The following is a 24,035-nucleotide window of genomic DNA, read 5'->3' as shown; positions in this document are numbered from 1 at the left end:
CGCTCTCCGGCTGCTACTTCAATCATGAAACTGCTTAACGATCAGCTGATCGGCTTTTCTGTCGCGAGTCCGTCTCTTGTTTGTTTTTGGTCCACTTTGCACCAGAAAGAGGAAACCAGCGGCTGAACAACAGCAGCACGTTTAAGCTTGATCAGCTGTTGTTAGAATTTATTTAATATTACTTTCTACTCGAGGATCTTTTTCTACGTAGCTGACGCTGGTAACTGTGCAGGGGCGGATCTAGCAAAGTGTAGCCAGGGGGGCCGATAGGGCATTAACTGGGAAAAGGGGCACAAAGACATACTTTTCTTTCTTATTCTCATTTAAAATGTCGAGCTTTTAATAAATAATTATCTGACACCCAAAGTTTTAATCTGATGTAAAATGAATAGAAGTCAATTACTGTATATAGTGACTATTAAGTCTAATATATATACCCTAGTAAGCTATAGTACTTTTTACTTTGGGAAGGTACCATCTGTGCAGTCTGCAATTTTGTTGAAGAAAGATGTTGAATCTATTTAATATTTCTTGAAAAATAATTGATTTCTGTGCATTTTTTTTCACCCTGCATCAAATTAAGGTTGATTACGTCGATTAAGCATCATGAGGTGGAGCGTGAGGGGTGGTTCCCTATTTTTTATTTATTTATTTTTGTTGTTGCTGGGAGTTGGAACCCTATTAGTTAGGTTGCTTAATATTTACGCTAAGTACTCTTTAAAATACCAGAATAGGGAGGATGGTGTAGGTTTGAGTTTATTAGATTGATCAGTATTGCTGAACTATGAAATATTTTTTTTGTATACAGGTATAACAGAATAGCTTTAGTGTAGTTGTTGTTTTAAACTTGAGTATGAACTTATACAAAATGCAGCAAGATATTTAAAAAACAGTTTTGTTGATTAAAAAACACTATATCGGATTCATATCGGTATCGGCAGATATCCAAATTTATGATATCGGTATCGGACATAAAAAAGTGGTATCGTGCCATCTCTAATTTCTGTAGACCTCCAAATCTGCTGATCACACATCCATCATGAGTCTGAGCTCACCTGAGCACAGCAGGAGCAGAAATTCACGTGAAACACAGCCCACCTTCATCACCTGCAGCACAGGTGTCCAACTCCAGGCCTGGAGTCCTGCAGGCTTTAGATGCATCCTTGATCCAACACAGCTGCTTTAAATGACTAAATGACCTCCTCTACATGTCTTGAATTCTCCAGAGGCCTGGTAATGAACTAATCGTGTGATTCAGGTGTGTTGATCTGTGTTCTCACCTTGTAGAGCTCGTCCTCACCGGCTTCAGGAAACTTTGCCTTCAGGGCGTCTCTGAGGACCTTGGCGGTGTAACGCAGACCATACCTGCAACAACACAGAACCGTTTAGCAAAGAAGAGACTGGTGACGCGAGGTGCAGCAGCAGGCAGACACGTACGGCAGCTTGTGGAGGCTGGCGGTGATGGCTTTGAGGACTCTGTCCGTCAGGTTCTTCAGGTTGATGATGGAGATGTCGATGCGTCTCTGGACTTCAGGCTGAGCCAGAGCGTCTTCGGGAGAAACCTCATAGGGCAGCGAGCTGGTGAGACAGGTGAGACGCACAATAGAAGTGAGACGCGCAACGCAGGAGAGACGCGCAACGCAGGAGAGACGCGCAACGCAGGAGAGACGCGCAACGCAGGAGATTACGCGCAACGCAGGAGATTACGCGCAACGCAGGAGAGACGCGCTCTGACCTCTTGTGTCCGGTCTGCGTCTCGGTCTGGTTGATCCAGGTCTTGTAGACGTCCACGGGGTCGGTCCTGATGCTGAGCGTGCGGTCCTGCAGGACGTCCTGTAGAGCTGGACCCAGCACCTCGCGCAGGGCGTTTTGACCACGAGCATGGCGGTAGAAGTTTACCAACATCCTTATGACGGTGGGGTTTCCTGTGATCACGTCCTGGGGCTGCTCCACCTTCAGCCTGACATCACACACACAGGTAAGCAGTGACAACACGTTACTGCTCAGACACAGGTGCAGTGACATCATCGTTACCTGATCTCATAGCGGAGCGCTTCTGTGAAGAGCTGCAGCAGCAGAAAGGCCTCGCGGCGGTCAGAGCCATAGTTAAACAGACTGAACACCACCATCTCCATGAAGGAGGTGGAGCGACTCTGAGGCATCAGGAAGATCAGCTGAGCCAGGTACAGGGGCAGTGTCTGAGACACACACACACACACACACACACAAAATAACTGGCCAGCTGCAGATATAATGTATCGTCTGTTCCACTTGCAGTTGCACAATATCACCACCAGGTGGAGCCCCTGCCTTGTTGGTGAAGCAGAGATGACTGCACGAATCAGGCAGGTACACTAATGTGATGCCATGGACCTGCTCAGGTCAGCTTGAGGTGAGCGAGCGGCGGGCAGGTGTGCCTTTTACCTGCAGCAGGTAGAAGAGGTGCTGGTAGGCCTCCAGTCTCTCCCTCCTGTCTCGGCTCAGAGCCTTCAGGCCTTTACTCCTCTCCACATCCATCATGTCTGACAGCTGCTCCTTGTTCTTCTTCGTTAGTTTCTTACAGTGAGACACCACTTCCTGTTCACAGACGGCGCTTTGTTAACGAGGACAACAAGGAGCCAATCAGTGTGTGTGTGTGTGTGTGTGTGTGTGTCTCGATGAGCTGAGGTGGCGGGGCCGTACCTGCAGCGTAGCACGGTTGCGGACCAGCAGCCCGATCTTCAGGTCCATCAGGTCCAGGTCGGCCTCCAGCTGTCGGTTGAAGCGAATGCTTCTCACCACCTCCTCCCTCAGACGCAGCAGCTCCGCCTCCTCTCTGATGTCACCATCCCCGAGGTCGAGGAGGTGAACGAACTTCCTGACCACAGATAGAGGGGGAGTGGCCGAGTGCACTAAAACAGGTGAGGGGGAAGAGGTCTTATTAATGAGTCATCGATGACACGGCAGCTTGACCAATCAGAGGCATCTGTGAACTCACCAAGCATCCTGTACTGCTCGCGAGCTCGGTTAGCTCTGAAGAAGGCCTGGATCTTTACGACGGCGCCCACCTGTGGACACAAACCGTTACTGTGGAAACAGGAGATTTTGTCTGACTGGCTGACGCAGTTGTACACACCGTCCTACGTACTGCATCAGGACCCCACAGGTGGATCTTGATGAGATGCTGAGAGTATCTGAGTCCACGAGTCATGTGAGAGTGACATCAGCAAAACTCACGTTACTATAAACTAGAATGTAGTAACCATCCTGAATATTGATCACAAGTTGTTCACACCCATCATCTCTAAGAGACTAGAAACAATATTACCTGGGTTAATACATAATGATCGAACAGAAACAGGACAACATCAGAAAGGTTTGGCACATAACGAGGCAGGTCGATAAACAAAAATTAGACCTTAGTGTTAAGTTTAGATGCTGAGAAGGCGTTTCAGTGAGGTGGTCCTTTTTATATAAGGTGCTTGAGAATTTTGGTTTTGATAAATCCGTAATTGATATTATTTCAGGGCTATACAATAATCCAACAGCTAAAATCAAAATCAATGGAGACCTCGCTGAACCATTTATATTGGAAGGCGGGACACGACAGGGCTGCAGTATTTCACCACTGCTTTTTGCTTTGTTTGTTGTCGGAAGGTTGCCGGTTCGAGCCCCGGCTTGGACAGTCTCGGTCGTTGTGTCCTTGGGCAAGACACTTCACCCGTCGCCTACTGGTGGTGGTCAGAGGGCCCGGTGGCGCCAGTGTCCGGCAGCCTCGCCTCTGTCAGTGCGCCCCAGGGTGGCTGTGGCTGCAATGTAGCTGCCATCACCAGTGTGTGAATGTGTGCGTGAATGGGTGGATGACTGGATGTGTAAAGCACTTTGGGGTCCTTAGGGACTAGTAAAGCGCTATATAAATACAGGCCATTTACCATTTACCATTTGTTTGTAGAACCATTAAGTCAGTGGATCAGGCAGAGACAGGATATAACTGGAGAAAGAACAGCAGGAGGGGAACAGAAATCAGCACTATTTGCCGACAACTTACTATTAACGATATCCTATCCCTCACAGGCACTCCCCCAAACCATGGAAATGTTATCAGAGTATAAGGTTAAGTATTAACTTTAAACTATGAACCACCAGTCGAAATTAAGAATCGCTATAAATGGAAGTGAGATGCAGACAGAATTAGGTACCTATGGGTGGTAATACATCGTGACCTCACCAAAATGTTCAATGCCAACTACGCCCCGCTAAACGAACCTATACAATCAGACAAAGATGGAATACCATACACTCCAGGATCGAATCAGATTAAATATTCTTCCCCGACTGCTGTATTTGTTTCAGTCTTTACCGATTACTAATACCACAAACTGTGTGGTGGATACGATGTTCTCAAAACACATCTGGAACGGTTAAATATAAACGCCCCAACTAAAGAAAGAAAACGGAGGTCGTGGGCTTCCCTGTCTACGAGAATATTACTGCACAGCTAAGACCACTGATATAAAGATGTTGAAGGAACAATAGTTAAAGGAAAACCAGTTACAGCTTTAATATCGGACATAAAGTTACAGAATAAAATACAGATGGCAGACGCACCCAAATAATGACATCTGCTCTGAAAGAAGTAATCAGAATCTGCAGTTTGGAAAATGCCTCCAAGGTTTTAAGATTGTGTGCATATGATTCAGATTTTACCCCGAATCAGTACGATAATAGATTCAAGAGGATTTCAAAAGGTATAAAGGTATATGCCAAAGCTTTGAATTCTTAAGGAGAAACATGATTTAGGCTGAGATGACTTCTTTAGATATCTACAGGTCAGAAATGATTTTGATCAAAACTTAAAATCATGGTTCATTTTTATGAACCATGATTTTCTTTACGTTGAAGCCCTGAGTTGAATTCCCATTTCGATATTAAGATGCTGACTTACCTACCCGTGTGTTTCTTTCGTTCTCTTTGTTTTTTTTCTCTTTTCAATTACAAGTTTAAAAAAGCAAAGACTGTAAAAAGTCAAACTACTGTTATGTTCGACTGCTTTCTCAATAAAACAGACAACGTTAACAAAAAACAACTCACGTTACGTCTGAAGAAACTCAGCCGAGCGCAATATCGTCTCCTCGCCAACCACATCCTCGCAAACGCCTGGATCTGTTCACACAAGCGGACGACGTGAATAACGCTCATCAGGTGAGCTGCACCTGCTAATCTAATCTCAGTCACATGATTAGGAACAGCAGCTGTTACCTTGACGACAGCTCTCCAGTTCATGTAGAGGAACTGCAGGCGCCGTCTGTAGACCCTCTGCTCGACGAACCTCCTCCAGTGAGACTGAACAGAGCAGAGCACACCTGTGACACACCTGTAGCTCCCAGACGAGCCTCAGCTCTCCAAGGGGGCTCATGCTCACCTGGATGACAACGACGGCGGCCATCTGATTCATCAGGAAGTGACGTCGTGCCGTCATCCGCCATCTGATCAGGAAGCCTCGACAGAGCGCCTGCAGGCGAACGACGAGGGCCTCGCTGTTCCGCCACAGCACGCCGCGACTGTACTGGGCCGAAACGCTGCTGACCACTTCCTGCAGGGGGGGAAAGTGGCACAGCGAGCTTGTAGCCAATCAAACTTTCCAAGCACAGAAACACTGTTCTGGTTTGACAAGGAAGTGAGCAGGTAAGCCTCAGGTGTGTCTCACCTGTATGTCGTGGCGATCCAAGAAGACGCTGTTGTGCACGAAGCCGGGGGGCCGCTCCCAGCTGCCCTCCAGTCTGCTCAGGTGGAAGAAATGAACGGAGCCGTCCTGCAGGCGGACTCGAACCCACTGACTGCGGTTATCTCCTGAACACACACACACACGTGATTCTCTGTGTGTGTGTGTGTGTGTGTGTGTGTGTGTGTGTGTGTGTGTGTGTGTGTGTGTCTCTCTCTCACCTGTGCGTGTGCGGCGTGCCATCAGGGCGCTCAGCTCTCTCTGATATTCTGCAGCACAGTCAGGTAGAACTCCGTGAAGCTCTGCCTCCGGCAGAGACAGCACCCGCAGCGTCTGCTTCGCCCTGTTCTCCTTTACGGCCTGATTCACCGCGGCAACGGACAGACACACTGACGGACACACAACCAATAATCAACACACGGATCAATAATGAACACGCTGACGGGAAGTTCTGTCCTTTAGTCGTTTCTTCTTGTGCAACTCGGAGCGATGTTCACACCTGTCTCCCAGCACACCTTCAGTGATGTCACTGCTGACAGCTAACAGGTAAGATGAAGACGTTTCGCTCTCACAACCTTCCTCCGTCTGACACAAAGCGCCGCAGGTGCGTCGCAATGATCACGAATATCATCAAACACAAATGATGGCGGTCCAGCCTCTGATCGTTTCTAACCCACATGCTTAAAAACTGAACAGGTGTGGTTACTTGTGCAGGTAAATGAATCTGTGACTCACACTTTAGAGCTCTCTGACTCTGCTGATTGGCCATCCTCACGGCCTCCTGGATATCAGCCAACCACAGCTCGGCTCCCGGGTCTCTGCTCACCTGGTTGGACAGGAGGGGGACCTGTGACTGAAAGTTTAAACCTCACCTGGATTCTACCTCCAGAGGGTCATGATAAAGACTAAAGTCACAGTTCTGAGGGGCTGTTGAGGTGATGGCTCGGTTACCTGTGCAGTTACACCTGAGCAGTTACCTGAGCTTTGATCTGCCTGGCTTGGCTCAGCAGGGTCAGGTACTTGCAGGCATTGGCAGGTGAAACCTCGTCCACGCCACAGGAGGGCAGCAACAGGGCGGAGAGAAGCCGCTGAGGGTCTCCGCTCATCACGGCCTTGTTTATTAGGCCGACAGCCAGGAGCTCTGAGGGTCACAGGGGTCAGAGGTCGCAGTGTCAGCTCAACAGAATTCAAAGAAGTTAATGTTTGTTGTTTATAATGACATCATTGTGTGTTTGTAACGATGTCATCGCGTTGTCGTACGCTGTTGTTCGTCCTGCGCCGAGCCGTTCACAGCGGCGATTCCTTCCTGCAGCTGGTTCCAGGTAAGCAGGTCTCGGCCCACCTGTTGTTTCACACCAGCCAGAGTCTCAAAGTACCTGTACGACAGTGACATCATCAACAGGGACGTCATTATCAACAGTGACATCATCAGCAGGTAAATGGGTAAGAGGCGGTACCTGTCGAGCAGGGCGGGCTCTACATCGGAGAGCCCTGCAGACGAACTGACCAATGAGGAGCTGAACTGCTGTAGGTGTCCCGCCTCCAGACCCTGATTGATGAGAACAACGGCTGACAGCATCTCCACGGCAACAAAGAGCTCCTCCTCCTGCAGCTCTCCCTGGAGGAGACAACAGGAAGTGCCAGCTGAATGACAGTGACGCCAGGGGCGGAGCTAGAGGAATTTTCTTAGGGTGGCAAAATCAAGGCTCCCCCCCCCCCCCCAAACACACATGCAGGTGGTCAAAGGAGCTTGCAAAGAAAAGCGTCTGGACTTCTCTAAGTTACTTGAAGACGTTTCACCTCTCATCCGAGAAGCTTCTTCAGTTCAGAACTGAAGAAGCTTCTCGGATGAGAGGTGAAACGTCTTCAAGTAACTTAAAGAAGTCCAGACGCTTTTCTTTGCAAGCTCCTTTGACCACGATGACTGAGAACCTTCACAGACACACATGCAGGTGGTTACATATGGTTAAAATGATGCAAATGCAGTAAGTATACACGTTTTTCATAGAAATATAGTCCATAACTTAATTATTTTCTGTAGCCCCCATAATTAAACACTTTAGTGACATAAAACATGTGATGTTATGTACTGTATAGCCTGGATAATAAATAAAGATGTAACGCTGTAAGTATACGATCCAGAAAGCTACACCACATGGGGCGGTTCATTTACCAACACAAGTCTAACTTAAGTTTCACTGTTTATTGTTAGAAAAAAAGGTAAAATCGTTACAGCTTAAATTACACAAAATGTCAGAAATCTGCACTGTCATGCACAAAAATCTAAACCTAATTTTTCATGATTTGTTGGATTAACCCTCTGAGGCCCAAAATATAACCGGTCATTTTTGACTTCTTTTGATTTTACGTTTGTATTTCACCTTCAAATTGTGCCATTTTATTTTTTCCCCTCTTTGTTTGGTATCATTCTTTTCAGCTTGACCTCACGTGTCTGAATTTAGTTGTTTTTTCATTGACATACTGTGTTAACACAACTGATCTGAAATCACACAAACTTCAAATCCTAGTAGTATCTTTTTTACTGTAAACAAAAAAACAGACATGTTGAGTAAATTATTCTTATAACTTGAAATGTAAATATAAATTGTACATTTTGTAAACATATGCCACTATTTATCTAAAAAATGCAGCCAATACACCTGCCGTTTTTTTTATTTTTATTTTGTACAACCATTTAAAAATATTACTAAAACTAAAATCAGGTGTCGCAATAAGATGCCCCACAAATTATGTGTGACAGTGAAAAGAAATTGTTTGTCCACCACAAGACAGGAGAACAGCACAGGGATAAACCTGCAGGCCTGACAACAGGAGGTGTATCACTCCGCTGGTTTTCTACTTGGTGACAGTGCTGGGCCATATCATACCGTTCACGGTGATACCGGTGTAATGTTGGGCAACGATAAGAAAATGAGCACTATTTTTGGTAGCGCATGCTAGCGGGCCGTCGTTATTACCGCGTTGTTTGGAAAAATACGGCGCACTTAAAATCAACCCTTTGATTTGTCTGAAAGTCGACAGAGCCCCTTATAATCCCGTGTGCCTTATGTATGAACTCTGGTTGTGTTTACTGACCTCGAAACGATTTTATGTGCACGGCGCTCGAAAATCTGTCAAATGTTTCAGTACGACTTTGCTGAGCTACGAAGCCGCACCGCTTGATGGATTGTCGGAGCGTTACGGCTGTCGTAGGCGGAGTGATACGTACTGTGCTTCAACATACTTTTAGTTAATACGGTAATATTAAGTAAAATTTATTTATATAGCACATTTCACAGATAAAAATCACAAAGTGCTTTACAATAAGATCAGACATACAAGTTAAAATTAATTAAAAGCCCGTTTGTATAAAAATGTCTTCAGCTGCTTTTTAAAGGAGTCAGAGTCTAGACAGCGTAAAGACAACGGCAGGGTACTGTGTGTGTATGACCTCTTTTTAAGTGTTGTGGATATTATACATGGTGATGCTGAGGATATGTCGGCCAGTTTCCACTGGAAATGCCTTTTAGTTAAACTGTCAGTTTGCACTGTTAAATGTTTATATAACTTTAATGCACATAAACAGCTGCTTGTTTAAGTGAAGATAGATTGATGGTTTTTTTGCACTAATAAAGTTGTGGAGTTGTAAAGTATTTTGTCTTGCATCAATTATATCGTCAGTCATATCGTTATCGCAGATTTTCAAATGTATATCGTGATAAATATTTTTGGTCATATCGCCCTGCACTAGTTGGTGACAGTGTTTACATTGCAATGTGCCTTTGTGACATTAATTGGTCGACATGGTACATTTTTCCACCAATAGGAAAGAGGCTCCCCCCCCCTTTCTTTACCATTTTCGTGTTGTCCTTAGAAAACATTTTTTGTTTTTAAACACAAAAAACGTGACGACAGTATTTAGAAATATATATGGCTCATATATATATTTTTTTCATAACTCTGGATTTACTGGCCTGTAATTAAAATTAAAAACTTTGAAGTCCAAACTTCAACACGGGCTGAAAGACTCAGCGTGGCTGCAGCTTATTGCGGTGTCATCTTAAATCAGTCGTTTGATTTGGAGGTGCAGCGTGTGCGTGGACCCCAGAGGGTTAATAACTCTCACCTTCCTTCCATTTCCACAGTGTAACATCCACCCACCTGTGTGAAATCTGAAATTCCCATGGTGTTGTTTAAAATGTGCTCTGGCACAATCATAAGCATCGCTTGCTACTGAATACAAGGAAAAAGCCGGTCCTGCTATGGGCTGAACCATTTGTTACTGGTGCAGGGGGGGGACACTATGCAATATATTCAGTTTTAGCATTTATATTCACTGTTGACTGTAACTATGCTCAAACTGTTAATGCTATCTTATTTTAATAAACAACACTGTCACATGCAAAACTAGGGTGGCACTTGCCACCCGATGCCACCCTTCTAGATCCACCCCTGAGTGACGCTGTCACTCATCTCCAGGTAAACCCAGTGTTGCACCTGTGCCGTCTGCCTCTGCAGCAGCTGCAGCTCTCGGTGATAAAATGTCGCCGCAAACGGAAACACTTCAGGCAGCTGGAGGTCAGAGGTCATCAGGCAGCTGACTGTGCGTCTGGGGTCATTTCCACGCAATGCCGCATTAACGCTCTGGAGGGCCGCCACCACTGAAACACACAAACACACACACATACTGAGGCGAGGTCAGAGGTCAAAAGGTGAGCCTGGTTCGGGCGTGGGAAGAAAATGGCGTACTGTTTCGCGTGCTCTGAGCTTCCTGGTTGGCAGCGGTGACGCCTTCCTGCAGCTCTTCATGCTCCAGAGGATCCACAGAGCCCTGATTCTGGGGTCAGAGGTCACAGAGAGGTCAGAGGTCACTGAGGTCAGAAAGAGGTCAGGGGCCGCACTTGTTAGTTTACCTGGGCCTTCTGCTGGCGGTCTGCGGTAAGCTGATCCAGGTACCAGGGCCCATTGTCAGTACGGAGGCCCCTGAGGGCCAAACACGGCAGCTGGAGTGCCGACAGCAAAGCAAGCTCGTTGGCGACATCCAGAGCCTCGTCGACCTGCTCCACCGCTGCCCGCACTGACGCCCACAGTGACATAATCGTTAGGTCATCAATACCAGCATTAATGCCATCAGAACAGGGGGAGGGGCTTATTTCTCACCATTGACGGCACTGATGTGGTCCTGGATCTCCCTCTGAGTCAGATACTCCTCGTACATGTCTTTGTCCTCTGCCACAGCCTGCTGACACACACGCACGAACACACACGTCAACAGTCTGCTCACCTGACTGGACGGACACAAATCTCTTTAACCAATCAATGTCTTACCCCGCCGGCGGCCCGTTCAGCCTTCCTCCTCCTCGCTCGTTGCAGAATCTCCTGGTAGACGCTCATCAACGCCTCCTGCAGGTCAGTGAGGAGAGCAGCGGGGTTCCTCAGAGCCACCGCCGTCACACCCACATCCCCTTGGTCCACGGCCTCATTAATGGCTACCACCGCCGCGTGGACTGTTGGCAGAATGCAGGGTCAGTACCCCCAGCAGCCAATCAGTCTGTTCCTATCCTGTAGCTCCAGCCGCTATCAGCCAATCAGAGTCTGGTCCTACCTGCAGCCTCGTCCACTGACAGCTCATTGGCCAGGATTCCTCCGATCTTGTTGAAGGCGGGCATCTGGATCCCGTATTTGTCGAGCTCCAGCTTCATGTTGTTGATCTCTTCCTCTGAACAAAGTTACAGGTCAGCAAAATTGACCGTGATTGGTCCAACACCCAGTACTGTAGCACCCACCCCCCGGGTGTCAAAGCCCCTTCCAAACCTTCCCAGCACCAACTTCTGTGAAAGTACACTAAAGCCAAACTAATCCCAAATTATTAGTTACCTATGTGGCGTTTACCTGTGAACTTGACCTTTCCATACAGGTTGTGAATCTGTGGGGCCAAACCGAGTCTGTACAGGTACAGGCTGCAGAGAGACGTGAGCACAGGTGAGCACAAGTGAGAGGCGGCACAGAGGATAGGTGATCAGACGAGCAACGAGGCGTACCTGAGCGCGTGGATGCAGTACACCGCTCTCGGCATGTTCTTCTTGTCGTACACGTCGGTCGTTTCAGGATGGAAGATCTGGAAACAACAACAGGTGATCAGCCCAGCTTCAAACCAATCGGCTAATCGATACTATGATCCGTCGATGTGTTCACTGACCGCCGGCAGCCCAAGTGCCGTCATGGCGTTTCTCCAGTGGTTGATGTTGTCAGTGTGGCGGAACTGAAGACCGACAGCCTGCAGGGATCAATACAGAGCTGATCATCGAGTTGATCAATAACCCCGCCCCCCCAAAGAGCGGTAGACCGGATCAGACTGGTTCTAGCTGGTGTGTGTCGTGACCTGGTATCGCAGCTGCTCCGGGTCGTAGATCTTCTTCTGAGGAACAGTGCTCGGAGCGAAGCGATGACCCAGTTTGGCGAGAATAACGCCGTTCCTCAGCGCCTCCTCCAGCTCTGTGGGAGCAGGAAGCTCCTCCCCCAGACATGCCTCCATCCACCTGAAGAAGAAACTGGTTCTGTTAACAAAAGTGAGCAAACACTTAAGGTGCTCCTGGTCCAGGTCACTGACCTCTTGGCCTCCTCCAGCCTGCACAGGTACTGATAGGCCACATTCTGGATCCTCTGTTCGTCCATCTGCTCGGCGGTCAGACGCTCATCTGCAACACGCCAGGAAACATGACATCACACCCGTGTCACTCCTTTAACCGCAGATCAATATTGTGCTCTCAGTTTGTTTAGATGACGCTGAGCCCGTTTCTAACACTACATCAGATCAAACTGTTGATTACAAAAGGTCGACTGTGTTCGTCTGAAGTGGGAGAAGCGTTTCACCCTCATCAGCTGACCAACGACAGGCCATGGGGTCAGTTCCGGGACCAATATTAAAGATATCACCTGATGATGATGGTGGTGAAACGTTTCTCCCTCTGAAAACGCTTCAGATGAACAGAAGCAACTTTTCCTTACCTGGATGATCGATCATCTTTATCAATGAATGTGATCAGCACCAAGTTACAGACAAAAACACTGAGTCACATCATTAAAACCAGCTGCACTCCTGATGCTTCCCTCACACCTGAAAAAAATTCCAGCTCAAAAATAGTCTTCTCACAGGAAGTGTGGAATATTCAGCTTCCTGCCATCATCAGTTTACAGTCCCGTAGGTGATGAAGGTCTGCCGTGTTTCGAGGTCTGGAGCTCTTTGGGGTGAGCTCGGGCTGATGATGATGGAGGACGTGACGCACGTTTGATCCACAATCTTTGAATCGGTCTGAAGCAGCTGAAGCTTCCTCACACGTTACAAACGCGTCTTCATCCAGATGCAGGCTGATGTTCCCGGGAACCATCTTCATCACTTTAAGAAGTTTTATTGAAACTGATGACAGCAGGCTGCTGAGGACCTTTGACCTGGAATCTTCTTCAGGTAAGTCTGACATGGTCAGGTGGGAGGTAAACCAGTGAGCTCAGAAAGCAGTAATAATATTTGACGTAAACTCCGAGTCTTACAAAGGCTGCTTGACTCTGATCCCAATCACAGAGGAGCCACAAGGGACCGTCCTCTCATATTATAAAGTTACAAACATAAGAAATTGCTCTAATATTCACAAACGCTCGGTTATAAATATCCAGAACATTACAGAGGTGAAAGATATACGATTGAAACTTTATTGCACATTGCTTCACTGGTTCGGCGCGTTGCTCTTATTGTCTTGAAGTGACTGTAAACACGTCATTTCATTAAAGTCTTGCAAACTTTGGTTTGTTTTTTCACGCAGAAAAACTGCAGCACGTGGGGCTACGGGTCTTTTTTTTCCCCAAACCTATGACATCATCACGCCGTAAACTAACCAGACCGAGAATGCCTCCTCCACAGGTTGTTTCACACCAGCGGTGTCCACCTGTGCAGGTGAACCAGAACACCGCATGCGGGAAAACGCCCTTAGATCTTAGACTGAGACCCGGATCATAAGGAGTCCACCTGGACAAGTGTCCATCGATCACCTGACCTGTGACAGGTGACTCACCTGTGGTGGTTTTAATGTTGTAGCTGATCGGTACAGCTGCAAGCAGCAGCACTGAGGTCAGCTCCTTTGAATTAACCCCACAGACGCAGAAAATCACGGAGTGTGACACCGAGTTAATTACATATGAATCTGATTGACGCTGCGGTCATTCCGGACTCTCTGACCGACACTCACAGTGGCCGTTCGCGGCTAAATCCGCCATGTTGTCCCCCCTCTCGGTCTCCCGGGTCTGTGTCGGGTCGTTGCGGGTGTCTCGGTGTCCCGGTCCGGGTCCTCTCGGTGCCCGAATGTGTCCCAAAGTCTCGGTTAAAAACACAGAAACCGCAGCGGAGCTCCAACCGTCCTCCGACTGTTTCCTGCCTGGAGTTTCAAAGCTCCCGCCGCTCTCTAATTGGTCGAGCCGTCAGCCTTGCCTCCTATTGGCTAGAACCTCATTGCGGTGGATTGTGGTCTATGGAGTTCACTGTCGTAATAGCTGAATCGAAAACGGTCTTCCCGCAAATATTTACATCTTATAACTCACCTGGCGTGACGTCATAATGCAAAGAGTTTACTTGCGAAGTCTTCTTCTGTTGCTGCCGGTTTTACCGACCACTTCCGCGTTACCATAGCAACGAGTCAACCTGCAGGTCAGAGCGGTTTAGCAGAGGGGCTAGCTGCTTCAAATGTTCGGTTTCAGGGGACAGGTGAGCAGTGAGGAGGAGGAGCTTCATCATCCCCTGCAAGCTGTGAGTGTTTGTTATCGGCAGCAATTCAGTGATGTACTCTGCTGTAGCTGATTCAGCCCTTTAATAACCTCAGTATAAGCTCTTACTGATTGATCAGACCTTTCCTCATGGATCAATAATAACGTAGATAATCACTGTTACTGATTTGTCTCACTGACCTGCGCCTGATCCTGAGGATGGATCTGACTGATTGGTCCACACACCTGAACCTGCAGGTTCTCCGGTAGTCAGCTGATTCATTGATGAAGGCAGCAGGTTAGCACATCTGCATGTCTTTATCCAGGTGACTCTTCCTCCTTCAGGTCCAGCATGACGTCCCGTGCAGCCCCTTCAGGTAAAGAAGCTGTGAAGGTGAAGAGGAGGAGTGGGAGTGTGGGGCGGAAGCAGACAGCAGACATTGAGGAATTGACATCTTCTGGGAACAAAGCGCTGCAGGAGGGACGCCCACAGGAGGCGCTGAGGTACTTCAGAGATGCCCTGAAGGCTGCAGAGCAGGTGAGGCGGTTACAAGAACAGATGTGGTGTCAGCAGTGTTAGTGGCACTCCTGGCACTACATTTCATATCATGCTCTCAGCTCCAGGACTCGCGGGTCCTGCGGGCCTGTTCCTTTAACCTCGGGGCTGCCTATGTGGAGGTAGGACGACCTCGGAAAGGTCTGGACTTCCTGCGGCATGCTCAGCCTGGTCCCAAGGCCGACCGCCTCCCTGACCTCCAGTTCAACCTTGCCCTGGCCCATGATGCACTGGGGCAGAGCCGGGAGGCCGCCACCTACTTCCTGCAAGCTGCCCAGCTGTATAGGTCACAAGGAGACGGCTGCAGCGAGGGGGATGCCTGCGTGGAGATGAGCCGCTGTTACAGCAGGACACGGGTCAGGACCAAAACCTGAATTTGACACAGAATAGGTGAGCCAGGTGACTCAGGTGTGTCTGTCTGTGTGTCACAGGACTGGGCGCTGGCGGCTCAGGGTTACTTGCGAGCTGCAGAGAGTTACAGAGTGGCCAACATGTTGGACTATGCAGCCACCGCCCTGTCAGAAGCAGGAAGTCACATGACCCAATCAGATCAGTGCAACCAGGAGGACATCATCGGTGTGCTGTCAGAGTGTCTGAGTTTGATGGGGAGCATTACGGACCCGAGGACTCTGGGTAATCACCTGAAAGAAGGTTGCTTGATTCAGAATGGAATAGAATAGAATAGGCCTTTAGTGTCACTGTGCAATCGAGCTGTGGTGCTCCAAGGCAACTATGCAGGAATAAATAACACACAGGAGACACAAGAGAAAGCCGTTAGAGAAAAAACCTGCAAAATGCTTGGAGGTGGTGCAGAGACTTGGTCTAAGTAGAGTCTGTGTGTGACTGACCTGAGTGACGAGGGTTCAGGTTGGTGGGTGGCCAAGGTGGGGTGTGGGGGGAGGGTGTTTGTTAACCGTCCGAATGGTCCAGGGCAGGGGTCGGCAACCTGCGGCTCTTTAGTCCTTATAGTGCGGCTCCGCGTGGTTTGGGAAAATAAATTAGAAGTATTTAGCTGAAGTGTAATTTATTTATGTTAGTTCTTTTTTAACTTGTAGTTCTAAATTGGAAGATTATTGTGATATTGAAATATAAAAATAAAATTATATTCTATTTTTTCATCGCTCAAAATAAGCGTCACACTCGTGGAAGCTGGTGTACCCGCCGAAACGGCGTGCATTTACCGAGACTTTCAACCCCAGCCAGGCCAATTATGGCTCTTCGGATCCACATCATGTCAGCAGCTGTTCCCCAACTATGTTAAAACAAACACGCTCACGCCTCACAGACGACAGCTTACAGTCCTGCGTAAAGATGAAAGTGACTTCGTACAGCCCCGATCTGCAGACGCTGTGCGCAGAGGTTCAGGAGCAGAAGTCCCGTTGTAAACATATCACGGCAGACCCGACGATGTTTCCATGAACAGGCTTTTCAGCATCTCTTTATTGACCACTTTTCACACACGGTTGCTGTGCGCACACAGCCGACTGTAGCTTTGCAGCTCACAGCCCGACACACACCAACACAACAGCAGAGAGAGCACAGACGTAAAGGCGGCGAGGCGTGATTGCGGGTGCCGCTCAGGTGCGTCCAGATGGCTCATTGGGTGTTAAAGGTTGCTGACCCCTGGTCCAGGGGAAGAGGTGAGTCTGGAGGTGTGGGACCTGATGGACCTGTGGTACCCACTAGAGAGCCGCGGGTCAAACGGGTTTGTGGGCGGGATGTGAGGCATCACATGGCCCTGGTTTACCTGAGACAGGAGGATCTGGCGATGGCCTCCAAGGCGGTGATAATAGCCATCTGTGCAGCCTTCCTGTTCTCAGTCGTGGGCCCTGCGTACCAAACACCCAGGCTGGAGGAGAGCACGCACTAGTTACTGTAACTGCTTCTCTGTCACTCAGGTGAGCTGTACCTGTCGGTGGGCGTGTCTTACTGCCGGCTCAGGTCTTTCCAGGAGGCAGTGCAGTGTTTCCAGAAGGCTCTGAGCCCCGCGGCTAAGTGGCCCCCCCTGCTGCCCAAGGTCTTGCACAACCTGGGAGCGGCGCTGAACTCCATGGGCCAGTTCAGGTCCGCCGTGGACTACCACAGGCTGGCCGCTGGACTGTACGGTGAGGCGCACACCTGCGGCTCACCTGTTTAAGCAGTTCACCTTTGACCCTCACAAACACTTGCCACATCTTTAATCAGGAGTCTGACAGGAAAATCAGTTTAGCTATAACAATGCTCTGTGTTTGTGTACAGGCTCTCAGGGTTGCCGTGGCGACCAGGCTCGCTGTTTCAGTAACCTTGCGTTTGCCTTCAGTCGGATCGGTGAGGAAGAGGAAGCAGCAGAGAGCTTAATCCTCGCCCTACAGGGATTCAGAGACACAGGTAACATCAGTACTGTCTATGTACATCGGACAGGTGAGACCCCTGTGCTCACCTGTGTGTGTGTGTGTGTGTGTGTGTGTGTGTGTGTGTGTGTGTGTGTGTGTGTGTGTGTGTAGGGGACTACTTGGCACAGGCTCAGGTGTGCGAGGTGCTGGCTGAGTGTTACCTGGTGCAGAGGAAGCAACACAAAGCGGTTCAGCTCTACAAACAGGCTCTGAGTGCGCTCTCTCACTGCCAGGTAGGTACGGTGGTAATGTGAGGTCAGCACGAGTGTGTACTCACCTGTTGGAGGTTGTTTGATCAGTGAGAGCGATCAGAGCATGAAAGAGTCGCCACAGAGCAGCATTGTCGTGTCTCTGTTCAAACTGTCGATGCAAACTTTATTCATACAGCATTTCATCACACACATCAACTCTACACACTTCACACAAAACAAAACTACACAAAAAAACACAGACACACACACTCGGAGCAGTTCAAATATCTGAGCTGAGCAGGTCACAGCTGTATGACAGTATCGGGAACCAGAGGATGGACTTAAAGGTCATTCTGTGCTGACCTGCAAGCTGATGCAGTGACTTCAGATTTCTGCATACCCATGAGGACTCTGCGTTCTGTATGAGGTGCAGTCGTTGTGCTGCAAAGAAAGCCTTACAACAATCTGTCCTACTGAAAGCTTGGACCTCGGGTCAGAGTCAGTTTGACAGAAGTCCATTAAGATCTCTGTCAGATGATACACGGGAGCATCAAACCTCGTCTTCTTCGCTTTCAGGACAGCGGCGGCATCCAGGACCAACTGGTGGAGCGACTGACTGCCACGCTGCAGCAGAGTCTGACCGTCGGTCCTCAGGTCTTACCACAACACCCATTCACTAAACCCATCACTGGTTATAAAGCCCAATAACCTCAGTTTGATCTGAATTAAGAAGCAGAAAGTTAGCGGCCATCCAGGTCTTTATGTCTTTAAGACATTCCTGCAATTTAACTCATTGGTGTGTGTTATCTGGCTTCATGGACAGATAGAGCTGGCTGTCATCAGCATAGCAGTGTGTCTGTGAAGGTTCTCAGTCATCCAGGTCATCGTAGTCTAAGGAGCTTGGAAAGAAAAGCGTCTGGACTTCTTTAAGTTGCTTGAAGACGTTTCACCTCTCATCCGAGAAGCTTCTTCAGTTCTAAGGTCAAATGGCGGAGAGTCCCAGATATAAACCCGGTGGGAGTTTCCCCCCACAGAGGGACAAAAGGACCCCTGATGATCCTCTAATCACATGACCCAAGGTGTGAAACTGGGTGTGGGTCACAATCAGCCAGGGTTTCAGGTGAGCTCATTGTGAAACCTGGCCCCACCTTATCATGCGAATTCCTGAGGTCAGATGGCCCAGGATGTGAGTGGGCGTTAAGGCGTCTGGGAAGGATCTCAAAACTGGATTATAGATGGCAGAGAGTTGGTGTCGTAAACCACCGCCTCTGTTCAAAGATGGTCGCTCACAGTGGATATAAATGGCTTCTTTCACTCCTCTTTCAAACCATCTGTCCTCTCTGTCCAAAATGTGAACGTTGGCATCCTCGAAAGAGTGACCTTTGACCTTTAGATGCAGATGGACAGCTGAGTCTTGTCCTGTGGAGGTGGCTCTTCTTGCGCTTATGAAGTGGCTGTTTGGTCTCTCGAAAGGGACAAAATCATTGACCGTCTTACATATCACAGCTTTACCCAGGGGATGCCATACCCTGCATCTACGGACTTCCTAAAATCCACAAGGAAGCTGTCCCACTCAGACCCATAGTCAGTAGCATAAACTCAGCCACTTATAACATTGCTAAACACCTTGCTACCATCCTTGCGCCTCTCGTGGGGAACACCCCACACCACATCAAGAACTCCACCGACTTCACCGACAAGGTCCAGAAACTTACCCTGGATCCAGATGAAACCATGGTGTCCTTTGATGTAGTCTTTCTCTTCACCTGCATACCCACCACGGAGGCCGTGGAGACTGTCAGAAAACAACTACAAGAAGACAGCTCCTTGGAGGACAGGACCAACTTCACACCCGATCAGATCTGCACACTGTTAGACCTCTGCCTCACCACTACATATTTCAAGTACAACGAGGGTTTCTACAGACAAAAACATGGCTGTGCCATGGGCTCCCCCGTGTCACTTATTGTAGCCAACCTTTACATGGAGGAAGTGGAAAGGAAGGCTCTTGGGTCTTTCAAAGGAAGAGTACCCAGCCACTGGTACAGATATGTGGACGACACCTGGGTCAAAATCAAGACACAAGAAGTGGAATCCTTCACTGCGCACATTAACGCTGTGGATAAAAACATCAAGTTCACCAGGGAAGACACAAAGGACGACTGTTTGCCTTTCCTGGACTGCGCTGTGCACATTGAAGAGAACGGCAACCTCAACATCGAAGTTTACCGGAAGCCCACACACACGGACCAGTACCTCCTCTTTGACTCCCATCACCCTCTGGAACACAAACTTGGAGTAATCAGGACCCTACACCACCGGGCAGAACATGTTCCCTCTAAGCCTGAAGGGAAAAGAAGGAACACACACATGTAAAGGAAGCACTCAAAACCTGCAGCTATCCTAAATGGGCGTTCTTAAAGTCAGCAAAGAGGCACAGAAAAGAAGACCAGACACCAGCGAGGGAGGATAAGAAGGACAGACGCAACAACATTGTCATCCCCTATGTAGCCGGTGTATCAGAGAAACTCAGGAGAGTTTTCTCCAAGCACAACATCCCAGTGCATTTCAGACCCAGCAACACGCTCAGACAAAAACTGGTTCACCCGAAAGACAAAACGCCAAAACACAAACTTAACAATGTGGTGTTTGCTGTACAGTGCAGCGAGGAATGCTCAGACCTCTACATTGGAGAGACCAAACAGCCACTTCACAAGCGCATGGCACAACACAGAAGAGCCACCTCCACAGGACAAGACTCAGCAGTTCATCTGCATCTTAAGGATAAAGGACACTCTTTGAGGATGCCAATGTTCTGCCATCTATAATCCAGTTTTGAGTTCCTTCCCAGACGCCTTAACGCCCACTCACATCCTGGGCCATCTGACCTCAGGAAATCACATGATAAGGTGGGGCCAGGTTTCACAATGAGCTCACCCGAAACCCTGGCTGATTGGGACCCACACCCAGTTTCACACCTTGTCTCATGTGATTAGAGGATCATCAGGGGTCCTTTTGTCCCTCTGTGGGGGGAAACTCCCACCGGGTTTAAATCTGGGACTCTCCACCATTTGACCTTAGAACTGAAGAAGCTTCTCGGATGAGAGGTGAAACGTCTTCAAGCAACTTAAAGAAGTCCAGACGCTTTTCTTTGCAAGCTACTTACATCTGCATAGCAGTGTAAATGTATGCTATGTCTTCTAATGATGCTGCCTAAGGGAAGCATGTATAATGTAAACAGAATTGGTCCTAGCACTGAACCCTGTGGAACTCCATAATTAACCTCAGTGTGTGAAGAGGACTCTCCATTTACATGCACAAACTGGAGTCTATTAGATAGATATGATACAAACCACTGCAGCACAGTACCTGTAATACCTACAGCATGTTCTAATCGCTCTAATAGGATATTATGGTCGACAGTATCGAACGCTGCACTGAGGTCTAGCAGGACAAGCACAGAGATGAGTCCACTGTCAGAGGCCATAAGAAGATCATTTGTAACCTTCACTAAAGCTGTTTCTGTGCTGTGATGAGCTCTGAAACCTGACTGAAACTCTTCAGATAAGCCTCTGCAGATGATCTGTTAGCTGTTTGACAACTACTCTTTCAAGGATGTTTGATATAAAGGAAGGTTGGAGATTGGCCTATAATTAGCTAAGACTGCTGGGTCTAGAGATGCTTTTTGAGTAAAGGTTTAACTACAGCCAGCTTGAAGGCCTGTGGTACATAGCCGATCATTAGAGATAGGTTGATCATATTTAAGATCGAAGCATTAATTAATGGCAGGACTTCTTTGAGCAGTTTTGTAGGAATGGACATGGTGATGGTTTGGAGGATGAGAGTTCTGTCGTTAGTTCAAAGAAATCAATAAGAGAGGCAGGATTCAATAAATATAAGAATGTCACATGACATAGTACCACCTACCCACACCTGTGAATGAGCACAGGTGATATCAAACAATATCAAACCATCAGACAGGTGAATATTGTCCTGACAGCAGTATAATATGTCCTCCTGTTTAAATGACTCAGAAGCCCCACCCACCGGCACCACACAGCCTCTGGCCACATCGACACAGCCTACCTATTGGACCTCATGTCAGGTAAGTCCCATTGTTACACGCTACACAAAAGGTCAGACAGGTCACTGATCAGCTTTGTCCTCACAGGAAGAGTGACATCACAAAGAGCCCGGGCACAGCAGCAAATCAGCAACCAGATGCTCCAGAGACTGATGCCCCAGGTGAGTCTCACCTGTTCCAGCTAGAAACAGGCTTGTGTAGGACTTCATAGTTTGTGTGATTCACGTTGGGTGTGTGTGTGAACAGGATCTCAGCAGGAGGCCTCTGAAACACCTGAATACATGAGCATAGCACCTGGACAGAGGTAAGACCAACACAGCCCAAATCTGGACCTCAGGTGGGCTCCTGTTTCCTCTGAACAAACCTCAATGTTTGTATTTCTGTTTCCAGCTCAGACCAGTTAAACAAGCGGCAGCGCAGTGAGTCTCCACCACCTCATACACATCACAGCACACCTGAGGAACACCTGTGGGACATGTGGACACTATCACCCCATTAGAGCACTTGGCTCTCGCTCTGCAGGCCTACTTGTTGTTCCTAGAGTATTTAAAAGTAGAATGGGAGGCAGAGCCTTCAGTTTTCAGGCCCCTCTTCTGTGGAACCAGCTTCCAGTTTGGATTCAGGAGACAGACACTATCTCTACTTTCAAGATCAGGCTTCAAACTTTCCTTTTTGCTAAAGCATATAGTTAGGGCTGGACCAGGTGACCCTGAATCCTCCCTTAGTGATGCTGCAATAGACGTAGGCTGCCGGGGATTCCCATGATGCACTGGGTGTTTCTTCTTCACTCACTATGTGTTTATTGACCACTCTGCACTGAATCATTTAGTTCTCTTCCACGGCGTGTCTTTGTGTCGTCTTCCTCCTCTCACCCCCACCTTCCCTGAGCCTGGTTCAGCCGGAGGTTTCTTCCTGTTAAAAGGGAGTTTTTCCTTCCCACTGTTGCCAAAGTGCTGCTCATAGGGGGTCATATGATTGCTGGGTGTTACTCTGTGTTATTGTAGGCTACACCTTACAATACAAAGCATCTTGAGGTGACCGCTGTGATTTGAATTGAAATTGAGGTTGATGAAGAGCTGGGGTGCACCTGTTGCCTTGAGTCAGATTTATAAAGGTGTGCACAAACATGTTGTCTGATGTCTGTCTGCACCTGAACACCACAGGAAGAGGGAGGCAGGCTGTCACTGCCGGAGTCACTTCAGAGCTGAAGCTGTGTGAGGACAAAGAGAAGCTATTTAAAGCTTCACAGTCACCGTGAATAATAAGGAGCCTGATGAATTATTCACTTTGTACCCATGAATATATTTATATGTGAAAGCATGTGCACAGCTGCAGTGAGGTCTACGTGAGGTTATTATTCCACCTGCAGCGATCTAAATTTGGAGCTGTGCTTCCCGTTCGGGGACCTCCGGGCGTCTCCGTGAGCAAACAGCAGCAGAGTCTGAAAGCCTCCTGCTGATTGGATCAGAGAGAGCAGGCAGACCGATGCAGGCGGGAGTTCTGTGTGAGTGAGCTGCTGAGGATGGCGCCGGCTTCCTCACAGTGCTGTCGGTCAAACAGGGCTGGCTTTAAAAAATTTATTTTAATTTGAATAATGCAATATTGATTCATTAAATCCTGAACCGGCCTGGCTCTGCTGAAGGTTTCTTCCTGTTATAAGGGGTTTTTTCCTTCCCCCTGTCACCAAAGTGCTTGCTCACAGGGGCTGTTGCGGTTTCTCTGTATTATTGTAGGTGTTTGGGGCAACTACTGATATGAATGAAGCTGAATTGAACTGAAACCTAATTGGGCGATCACCTCGTCAAACAGGTGTGCTTTGCTTTAAATGCGACAGGAAGTGGAACTGATAACGTACCTGTGTGTTTCCAGGTGAGTTGTGGTTGGACAGAGGGAACCCTCGCACTGACAGGTGACACATCCATTAATCAAACTTTATTAATCAATTTTTTAAAAGTCAATAAATAAACCTTTTTTTTCCAGCAATGCTTCACTGGCTCAGGACAGTGAGGCCCCGCCCAGCAGCCCAGGTGACATCAGAGAGCAGTCCTCCCTTGTGTCCAGTTGGAGGTCTCAGTTTTGTTTGCTGATGTAAGCTCTCCTGATTGGACAGTCGGTAATCGGAGAGGACCTGTCAGCGTCACTGAAGTCCTTAGCGCTTCAGTCAGCTAATGCTGCAGCGTTGCCGTGGCTCAGACCGAGAATCAGAGCTGAGCCATCACATTGTGCTGCTCACTCTGACCCGAGACTCTGACAACAGAAAACCTAAAAAGAAATAAAAACACACAACCAGCCGTCTGTCTCCAGACAGAATTCTTTGGACTGTTTTTCTGTGTAAAACATTTATTATTTAATTGTAATTAAATTATTAGTGATGAAACTA

The 24,035-nt window shown here is 48.1% G+C and overlaps 2 protein-coding genes across 9 annotated transcripts in view; one reads left to right on the top strand and one right to left on the bottom strand.

Annotated features, from left to right (window-relative positions):
• iqgap3 (IQ motif containing GTPase activating protein 3) overlaps positions 1 to 14,735 on the bottom strand; it is a 20,606-nt gene extending 5,871 nt beyond the window's left edge. Inside the window, exons 1-28 of one of the 6 annotated variants that reach the window (XM_026183887.1) lie at positions 14,654 to 14,735; positions 12,312 to 12,399; positions 12,084 to 12,240; positions 11,901 to 11,978; positions 11,743 to 11,819; positions 11,594 to 11,661; positions 11,307 to 11,420; positions 11,030 to 11,208; positions 10,862 to 10,943; positions 10,615 to 10,778; positions 10,451 to 10,538; positions 10,199 to 10,362; positions 7,159 to 7,319; positions 6,962 to 7,077; positions 6,679 to 6,842; positions 6,437 to 6,527; positions 5,923 to 6,090; positions 5,687 to 5,829; positions 5,402 to 5,572; positions 5,239 to 5,322; positions 5,071 to 5,142; positions 2,978 to 3,047; positions 2,683 to 2,891; positions 2,425 to 2,577; positions 2,035 to 2,198; positions 1,736 to 1,960; positions 1,438 to 1,578; positions 1,281 to 1,365 (exon numbers count right to left, since the gene is read on the bottom strand). In XM_026183887.1, the coding sequence (XP_026039672.1) occupies positions 1,281 to 1,365; positions 1,438 to 1,578; positions 1,736 to 1,960; positions 2,035 to 2,198; positions 2,425 to 2,577; positions 2,683 to 2,891; positions 2,978 to 3,047; positions 5,071 to 5,142; positions 5,239 to 5,322; positions 5,402 to 5,572; positions 5,687 to 5,829; positions 5,923 to 6,090; positions 6,437 to 6,527; positions 6,679 to 6,842; positions 6,962 to 7,077; positions 7,159 to 7,319; positions 10,199 to 10,362; positions 10,451 to 10,538; positions 10,615 to 10,778; positions 10,862 to 10,943; positions 11,030 to 11,208; positions 11,307 to 11,420; positions 11,594 to 11,661; positions 11,743 to 11,819; positions 11,901 to 11,978; positions 12,084 to 12,240; positions 12,312 to 12,399; positions 14,654 to 14,735 (3,558 nt within the window). The other 5 variants (XM_026183884.1, XM_026183882.1, XM_026183883.1 and 2 more) reach the window with 5 other exon arrangements.
• ttc24 (tetratricopeptide repeat domain 24) lies at positions 14,502 to 24,035 on the top strand. 3 transcript variants are annotated; one of them, XM_026183888.1, is made up of 14 exons: positions 14,502 to 14,718; positions 14,798 to 14,990; positions 15,071 to 15,364; positions 15,440 to 15,641; positions 16,907 to 17,113; positions 17,247 to 17,375; positions 17,492 to 17,613; positions 18,148 to 18,225; positions 21,606 to 21,676; positions 21,743 to 21,816; positions 21,902 to 21,959; positions 22,046 to 22,074; positions 23,525 to 23,564; positions 23,636 to 24,035. In XM_026183888.1, the coding sequence occupies exons 1-14, from the start codon at positions 14,672 to 14,674 to the stop codon at positions 23,745 to 23,747; spliced, it is 1,656 nt and encodes a 551-aa protein (XP_026039673.1). In that variant the 5' UTR covers positions 14,502 to 14,671; the 3' UTR covers positions 23,748 to 24,035. The 3 variants fall into 3 exon arrangements, with proteins under 3 accessions (XP_026039673.1, XP_026039675.1, XP_026039674.1); XM_026183890.1 differs by lacking the exon at positions 16,907 to 17,113; XM_026183889.1 differs by lacking the exon at positions 18,148 to 18,225.

The sequence above is a fragment of the Astatotilapia calliptera genome, chromosome 11 (assembly GCF_900246225.1).
Source record: "Astatotilapia calliptera chromosome 11, fAstCal1.2, whole genome shotgun sequence".
In the NCBI taxonomy this organism is placed as follows: Eukaryota; Metazoa; Chordata; class Actinopteri; order Cichliformes; family Cichlidae; genus Astatotilapia; species Astatotilapia calliptera.
Note: the sequence above shows the minus strand (reverse complement) of the source record. Positions and strands in the feature narration are given on the sequence as shown.